The 9,060-nt window shown below is 39.4% G+C and overlaps 1 protein-coding gene across 1 annotated transcript; it reads left to right on the top strand.

Moving 5' to 3' along the window:
• Window positions 1-430: 430 nt before the first annotated feature.
• LOC103265616 (lithostathine-1-beta-like) lies at window positions 431-3,144 on the top strand. Its single transcript, XM_008063274.1, has 6 exons — window positions 431-479; window positions 768-873; window positions 1,492-1,610; window positions 1,916-2,053; window positions 2,740-2,851; window positions 3,026-3,144. The coding sequence occupies exons 2-6, from the start codon at window positions 792-794 to the stop codon at window positions 3,091-3,093; spliced, it is 519 nt and encodes a 172-aa protein (XP_008061465.1). The 5' UTR covers window positions 431-479; window positions 768-791; the 3' UTR covers window positions 3,094-3,144.
• Window positions 3,145-9,060: the final 5,916 nt, after the last annotated feature.

Here is a 9,060-nt window from a genome sequence, read left to right as displayed (position 1 = left end):
CTTGTAAAGGATTGGAAAACTGACATAAAGCCATCAACAAATTGTAGAAGGAAATCCCATCCACATGTCATCCGTGTTGGACTTGTGATCGTACCGTGATTTTGCTTATGACAAGGTTAAGAAGGTAAATAGTTTGTCCACAACTCATGTGTTAGCATGGACTCAATGTGAGTTAAATGATGGCTAAGGGCCATGAGAACTGGACATCTGGTAGGAAGGGCAAAGCCTGACTTGAGCTTGGACAGTTTACCAGTCCGTGTGTGGGAGTGTGATGTCATCTCTGTGACCTTTCTCAGTGTGTGCTAGGAAGTAGGCACTCTCGATACCAGAATCTCTTAGTATCAGTGCCCTCTGTACACCCTCTGACCCTTACTCCTTTCCCCACCCCTTGTTTAAATGACGTGTTTCTTCTCTCAGACCCGGTTATAAAGCTCCTACCATTGCCTGGTCCGACAAGCCACCTCAGACCGAGTCAGCAGGTAAGTGGGCATTATAGGAGGAGAGCATGTCTAACATGTCTTTTTAAATTGGGGAAAAATACCTGTGTGAGTAGCTGTCCAAAGTTCCCAATATTCATGGTGCTTAAGCAGGACGGAAGCTGATTTGCAGTTACTCTGTCTGTATAATCCCCAAACCAAAACAGAAATATTTGAGGATAGATATAGCTGTCTTAAGGGCTGTACTACCCTCAGAAATTCAGGGAGGAGGCTATGAGAATGGTAATAGCTCACAACTTCTCAGAACTCGAACCCTCTACTCTCTTACAGAGACTGTTGATTTGTTCCTTCAGCATGTCGCTGTCGCTCAGCATGGATCTGTCCAATTCATGCTTGATGCTGATCTCCTGCCTGATGTTTCTGTCTCTGAGCCAAGGTGAGATTTTTTTTTTCTTCCAAACCAACCACAACTCCAAGCCTGAAGCCTTCAACCCATCCTCACACACATGACTCCACCTGAGAAAAACAGAGTCAGTATCAATGGTGATTTGTGTTGTTTAGTGATTCTTATGGCCAATGTCATCTAATCCAAATATATCCGTACTCCATTAATAAATTAAAGAAAAAAATTTAAATGACCCTTTATCACTGACCACTATAGCTGGCAGAATGTCATCTAATTAAATATACACAAGATGGCAGGTTGGGGGTTGCTGATGTGATGAGAGTCATTAAGGGGATTGAGAACTGAGGAGAGGCTTGTGTGTCAGGAAATCAAGACAGGCTGAGAATGGTAAAATCCTGAATCTTTAAAGATAGAAGCCACTAGAAGAAACATGGGGATATAGTTCTTTAGTCTCTCCATTGTGTAGTCTTGCCTTGAGCAAAGGAAGTCAGAGAGAAAAAGATACAAGTTGTAAAAGGGAAAAAGTAAGTAGACATTCCATGACCTACTGCATCCTTATGTTCCATGAAGGCAACTCAGAAACTCCTAGTTCATCGTCAGCCTTTACTCTTCCCTGGGACTCTCCTTTCATTGCTTCTTCTTCCCCAGGCCGGGAGGTCCAGACAGACTTGCCCAATGCTCGGATCAGCTGCCCCGAAGGCACCAATGCTTACGGCTCCTACTGCTACTACTTTATTGAAGACCAGGAGACCTGGGTTGACGCAGATGTGAGTGAGAAGAACAGTGGGGGTCAAAGGGGAGGTTCATAAAGGTAGAGGCAGCTGACACTCACCTGTGTGCTCAGTGGCTGCAATGAGAGAAGACTCTCCCTGTCCCTTTAGCGACTCAAAACTTTCCAGTCTACCTTGCCCTGTCATTTGACACATTCCCAGCACAGAGATGCTGGAGGTCAATGATGGCATCATCAGGAACATTTCTGTGCTGTCCTTTTTCTGCCACATCCATTGGGAGGACCCAGGAGATCCCAGAAAACACCCTCCTCCACTGAGTGCCCCGTTTTATTCGCCAACAGCTCTACTGCCAGAACATGAATTCAGGCTACCTGGTGTCTGTGCTCACTCAGGCTGAGGGTGCCTTCGTGGCCTCGCTGATTAAAGAGAGCAGCACTGATGACTCCAATGTCTGGATTGGCCTCTATGACCCCAAAAAGGTCAGTGTGTAGCCATTTTATTCTCCTACAGATCAAGATTGAGAAAGAAAGAATGGCAGTCTCAAGATAAAGCACTTTAATCTTTTTTTATTTTAGAAAAATCAAATTTTGTATGGATCTTACAAATTGAGAAGGAGTTGTAGTAAGATTCGCACTAAGTGGTTAGAGAGATGAACTGAAGGCTACATTTCCTGAGTGTCCAGGGCTTTCAGCAATAAACTCATTCTGTCTACATCTAGCAAAGAATCTGTATATACCATCTCAACCTCTTTTGTTACTTTCTATATTGTAAGAGAGCCCTCTAAAGACTATATGAAGAAAAGAGACTAAAGATAATTTGCGGCTGGCATTTGAAAGTCTGCTGTTTAATAAAGAATATATCAACAACCAAGGAACAACCAATGATATGCTGTTTGTAAAGGTTATGGGCCTTAGGAATTATAATTCAATAATGAGGATTTATGTTTCTCTGTACCAAATCCACATCAGTTAATACTTGATGGAACAGTGGGAAGGAGTTGTACATTCTAGGAAAGAGGTTTAGAGCAAAAGTAGAGAAAATGATATATTCATGGAGAGTTTATTCTTGCCCTGCATTTGTCCTATTCCTGAATGTACACTTAGGCCTGGTGTTTCTATCCCTTTCTGAGTGGCAATTGCCCCTGTTCTGGCCCTTTCTCATTTAGAACCGCCGCTGGCACTGGAGCAGTGGGTCTCTAGTCTCCTACAAATCCTGGGTCACTGGAGCCCCAAGTAGCTCCTGTCCTGGTTACTGTGCGAGCCTGACTTCAAGCTCAGGTGAGAGGCAGGGAATTCACCCATCCTCCAGGAATGGACCTGGTGACTGAGATAGGTGGGGGCCCTCATCCAGAAAATGGAAATGTGCTTCCTCTTGTCTCTTATCCTAAATGCTAAAGCTAGGAGGGCTTTACTCCTGATGGCTGCAGTCTGACTCTTCTCATTGGCTTGTAGGATTCAAGAAATGGAAGGATGAGTCTTGTGAAGAAAAGTTATCCTTTGTCTGCAAGTTCAAAAACTAAGGTCCACAGAAAAGGACGTCTAGAACTGTCCCTGTAATTCCCATGGAGTCAGAAATAAATCTGGGCTCCACTCCATTGCAATCCAGACGCTTTCTTCTCCTGTGAGTTTGCATCACTTACTTTCAATGCCTTCATCCGCCCTAGTTTTTACAACCCTACTCAAAGAAAATAAATACTTTTTCTTCCGTTGTGTAGTCTATTGTGACAACTCTTTCCACAACCAATGCCTGGGTGATTGAGATGGAAGTGATTATATCACTCTGGAGTTTTCTTTGGGTCATCCGCTTTTTGTAATCCCATCCACATGTCATCCGCGTTGGACTTGTGATCATACCGCGATTTTGCTTGTGACAAGGTTAAGAAGATAAATAGTTTGTCCACAACTCATACTAACACATGGACTCAATGTGAGTTAAAGAAACAATACAATTGTTATCCATAGATGGCTATAATATTTGATACTCTGGAGGGATGCACATACATAGGGTCTGGGGAGTCTGCATCTAGTCTCAATTACACAAGTTGAATGCATAACTGAAGTGACAGTTTATGGAGATTGTCACATCTAGAGCACTAGATGCGTTTTGGAAGTTGAATACCTAGATACTTGGAGGCCAATAACACTTGTTTAATGACATTCATTGAATGACTAAATAAATGATAAATAAGATAAAATATGCAGGTATATTTAATTACATCATTAAAGATCTTTTCTCCAAACAGTCAAATGCTAAAAGTACTGGGTGTTCAGACATTCAAAATATTTTACAGGGACACAATTCAGCTTCTAACACCAAAAATATCGATCATTCAATGTGGTTTGATAAAATAATTAAATGATAAGCTACATAGTTTCATTCTGGATTAAAACAACAATAACAACAAGGAAATCCCACTATATGCTATCTATAGAAGATGTGATTTCATTGCAAAGACACAACTAATGTATAACTAAAAGAACAGAAAAAGACATTTCATACAAATAGGAACCATAAAAACAGTGATGCATGTGCCCTTACATCAGTCATATCAGACTATAAAGCCAATGAAAATTAACTAGAGTATAAGAGGGACATTTTATAATGTTAAAGTGATTAATCCTTCAGAAATTAATTATGGACATACCTGTACACATAATCACGGAGCCCCAAATTACGTCTTGAATAAAATGGAGAAATAGATAATCCAGCAATCAATCTTGGAAACTTCAACATACTACTTTTAATAATTGTGAAGGTAGAACATATTCTCATTCAACTAGATTGAACAGACATCTATACGATGTTTCACTTTCATATCAGCAACATGCACATTCTTCTCAATCACACAAGGAACATTCTCTAGGATAAACCATATTCTAGGAATGAACAATTTAAAATGACTTCTAGAAAATCGTTTCATTAACATTATATCAAAATGAATAAGATTTGAAGGAATGTTTTCTGAAAGTGCAAATCTGGTACACTGGAAAGAACAAAGCATTGCTAAATGAAGTAGAGAAGACTTAAATAAATGGAAAGTACCTCATGTTCTTAGGTCAGAGTCCTAACAGTAAGGTAGAAATACTCCCCAAAATGATCTATAGATTTATCACAATCCCCATAACAATCTCTGCTGTCGCTTTTGCAGAATTTGTGAAGTTGATGCTAACATTCATAGAGGAAATCAGAATAGCCAAAATGATATTGTTCCAGAGAGACAAAACAATTTTGATACAGAAGTACTATATTGGAAGACTTACACTTCTGGATTGTACAACTTACTACAAAGTTAAAGTAATAAACGTTGTGTGGAACTGGCATAAAAGATGTGTATAAAATTGAGATTCCAGAATTAATTTCTTTCAGCCACAGTTTAGCTTTTGTTGAACAAGTGAAGTGTATCATTGAAATTCAATTGGAAAAAAATATTCTTCAGTTAACGGCACAGAACAAGCAAATAGCTATGCTCTAATTAATGAATTTGATTCTATTCTTACAATGAGCATGGAAATTGATTCAATATAGATTCTAGACATATTTAAGAGATAAAACTATCAAATGCTTAAAAGAAAATAGATGAGTAATTCTCGGTGAATTTAAGTCAGATCTCCTATGCTATGACATGGTTAGACCTTGTTTTTGTTATTGTGGTTGCTGTATTAATTCAGACTGATGCACTCCACCTTTTGATTGAATTTTTAATTAAATTATTTAATGGCATTATTGATACAGAAGGAGTTATGGTCTGAATTAAGTCTCTGCAAAATTAGTTTGTTAAAGTCCTAAGGCTCAGTACTTCAGAATTTGACTGTATTTGAAGACAGGATATTTAAAGAGATAACTAAGTATACCTGCATATTTCAACTAATTTATCACTTATGCATATATATACAAATGTATGCATGTACTTATCCATTTATTTAAGGAGAGCGATTTAACAACTGTTGCTGGTTTCCAAGCTTCTACTCATTTCACTACTGATACATTTGGCACGATAGATTTGACAATTTTCCTTAAATTATCATTTCAGTCATGGCCTCAACTTTCACATGGAGCACAGATGTGGCCTTCTCAGACTACAAATACATGAATCTCTTCAGAATATCAAATATTCTAACCATCTGTGGATTAGTAATCATTTCTATAACTTAAACTGAGTCCACGTGAATACAATCATACCTCATTTTATTGTGCCTCATTATATTTCACTTTGTGGAGACTAGTTTTTTTTTTTTTTTAACAAATTAAAGTTTAGTGGCAACCTGGCATCAAGCAATTCTATCAGTGCCATTTATCCAATGATATGTGTTCACTTTACAGCTGTGTATCATATATTAGTAAATTTGCAACATTTATTTATATTTTTAAATTTTTATTTTAAAGTTGTGGGTTTAAATTCAGGGTTAGGTATACAAATATTCATTCTGCAGGTACCCTTGTTGATGAGGTGTGTCCCCCCTTCCCCAGGCAGATACCAACTACTGTCAATCCCATCTCCCTGCCTCCCTGCCTGCAGTTTCCTGCTACTGTCAATTCTTTTCTTATAGTATTATTGTAGCTGTTCAAGGTCCACTTATGAATGAGAACATGTGATACTCAGATCTTTGTTTCTGTGAAAGATCACTCTAATTCCATCCAGGTTGCTGCGTAGTTCATGACTTTGTTCTTCTTTATGGTGGCATACTATTCCATTGCATATATGTACCAGCTTTTTTTATCCAGTCCTCTTTTAATGGGCAGCATGATTGGTTCCATGTTCTTGCTATTGTGAACAATGCTGTGATAAACATACATGTGCAGGTATCTTTTTTATAGAGTGATTTGAGTTCTTCCGGGTATATTCCCAGTAGGGGGACTGGAGGGTCATATGGAAGGTCGATATTTAGAACTTTTAGGAATCGCCACACTGATTTCCACAGAGGTCGCACTAGTCTACACTCCCACAAACAGTGTAGAAGTGTTCCCTTTTCACCACATCCTCTCCAGTATCTGTTATTTTTTGAGTTATTAATGGTAGTCATTCTGACCAGAGTTATGTGGTATCTCGGTGTAGTTTTAATTTGCATCTCCTTGATGACTAGTGAGGCTGAACGTTGTTTCATATGTATCTGTTGGCTGCTTGTATGTCTTATTTTGAGAAGTGTCTTTTCATATTGTTTGCCCACTTTGTAGTGGGATTGTTTGTTTTCTTCTTCTTTTTTTGAGTTGTTGTCTCACTCTGTCGCCCAGACTGGAGGGGAGTGGCATGCTCCTGGCCACTGCAGCCTTGACCTGCTGGACTCTGGCAACTCTTCTACCTCAGCCTTCCAAGTCGCTGGAACTACAGGTGCGCATTATCCCACCCGGCTAATTTTTGATTTATTGGAGAGATGAGGTCTCGCCAAGTTGCCCAGGTAGGTCTCAAACTCATGGACTCAGGCAATCCATTCACCTTGGCCTCCCAAAGTGCTGGGATTACAGGCTGAGCCACCGAGCCCAGCCTGTTTTTTTCTTTTCAGCACATTTGAGTTCCTTGTAGATCCTTGATGCTAGGCCTTTGTCAGACATAGAGTTGGCAGATATTTTTCCCAGTCTGTGGGCTGTCTCCTTGCTCTCTTGAGGGTTTCTTTGGCTTTACAGAAGTTTCTCAGTTTGATAAGATCCCACTTGTCTATCTTATCTCTTATGGCATGGTCACTTGGGGTTTTGATCAGGAATTGGTTGCCAGTTTCAACTTCCATAAGTGTGTCTCCTGAATTTTCTAAGGTTCTTATAGTTTGAGGTTTTACATTTAGGTCTCTGGTCCATTTAGAGTTAATTTTTGCATATGGGGATAGGTAGGGGTCCCGCTTCAATCTTCTGCATGTGATCAGCCAGTTTTCCCAGCACCGTTTACTGAATAGGTTCTCCTCTCCCCAGTAGTGGGAGGTGGAGGCTTTGTTGAAGATGAGTTGGTTGAGAAATTGAGGTTTTGCTTCTGGAATCTCAATTCTGTTCCATTGGTCTACATAATTTAAAACTATTATTGTTATTATAATAGCTATTGTGGTGATCTATGATCAGTGATCTTTGATGTTACTATTATAATTATCTTGGGTTACAATGAAATTTACAAAGATATTGACTCTAACACTATTATAGCAATGAAACATACAATGCTGAACTTAATGGATAAATGTTGTGTGTGTCCTGACAGCTCTACTGTTCCCCGATCTCTGCCCCTTTCCTCAGGCTTTCTTATTAACGGGAACACAGCAATACTGGGTTAGGTCAATTAATAACCCTCCAACGACCTATAATTGTTCAAGTGAAAGGAAGTGTTGTACATCTATCAAGTAAAGTAAGAACTAGAAGCGATAAAGCTTAGTGAGGAAGGCATGTTGAGAGCCAATATAAGTTCAAAGGCTAGGGCTCCTTTACTAAACAGTTAGCCAAGTTGTAGATGCAAAGGAAAAGTTCTTGAATTAAGTGAAAAGTGCTATTTCAGTGAACATGTGAATGATAAAGCAAAACGGTCTTATTGCTGATATGGAGAAAGTTGTATTGGGTTAGATGGAAGATCAAACCAGCCACAATATTCCCTTAAGCCAAAGCCTAATCTAGAGCAAGGCTCTAACTTTCTTTAATTCTGTGAAGGCTGAGAAAGGTGAGGAAGATATACAAGAAAAATTTGAAGCTAACAGAGGTTGGTTCATAAGGTTTAAGGAAAGAAACCATCTCCATAACATAAAAGTGCAAGATGAAACAGCGAGGACTGATAAAACAGCTGCAGCAATTTAAGAAGAGCTAGCTAAGATTGTCTCATTGTTTACTGAATTTTTTAAGCCTATTTTTGAGGTCTACTTACTGGAACACAAATATTTTTAAAAATTTACTGTTTATTTATAATGCACCTGGTCCTCCAGGAGCTGTAGTGGCAATGTACAAAGAAGAATAATGCTGTTATGTCTGCTACCACAACATCTATTTTGCAGCCCATGGTTTAAGATGTCATTATGATTGTTGTGTCAAAGCTTTTAAGAAATGTATTTTGTAAGACTATAGCTGCCATAGATAGCGACTCCTTTGGTGAATCTGGGCATTGCAAATTGAAACCTTCTGGAAAGGACTCATCATTCTAGAGACCAGTAAGAACACTTGTTATTCATGGGAAAATGTCAAAATATCAGCATTCACAGGAGTTCAGAAGAAGTTGATTCCAATCCCACGGAATGATTTTGGGGGGTTCAAGATTTCAATGAAAGTAACTATGAATGTAGTAGATATATCAGAAGAACTAGAATTAAAAGTGGAGCCTGAACCGGGCTTGGTGGCTCAACCTGTAATCCCATGCCTTTGGGAGGCTGAGGTGAGTGGATTGCCTGAGCCCGCGGGTTCGAGACCCGCCTGGGCAGCAAGACCTCATCTCGACAATAAATCAAAAAATCAGTCAGGCATAGTAGCGCATGCTTGTAATTCCGGCCACTCGGAAGGCTGAGGCGGAAGGATCGCCGGAGCCCAGCAGGTC

This window comes from Carlito syrichta, unplaced genomic scaffold (assembly GCF_000164805.1).
Source record: "Carlito syrichta isolate Samal-C Ts95f unplaced genomic scaffold, Tarsius_syrichta-2.0.1 Scaffold306700, whole genome shotgun sequence".
NCBI classification, from domain to species: domain Eukaryota; kingdom Metazoa; phylum Chordata; class Mammalia; order Primates; family Tarsiidae; genus Carlito; species Carlito syrichta.
Note: the sequence above shows the minus strand (reverse complement) of the source record. Positions and strands in the feature narration are given on the sequence as shown.

Excerpts from the sequence above, each read along its gene's own strand:
- LOC103265616 (XM_008063274.1), top strand. The coding sequence starts at position 792 with ATGTCGCTGTCGCTCAGCATGGATCTGTCCAATTCATGCTTGATGCTG. Across the intron at positions 874-1,491 it reads GTTTCTGTCTCTGAGCCAAG|GCCGGGAGGTCCAGACAGAC; the intron begins GTGAGATTTTTT and ends CTTCTTCCCCAG. Across the intron at positions 2,054-2,739 it reads GCCTCTATGACCCCAAAAAG|AACCGCCGCTGGCACTGGAG; the intron begins GTCAGTGTGTAG and ends TTTCTCATTTAG.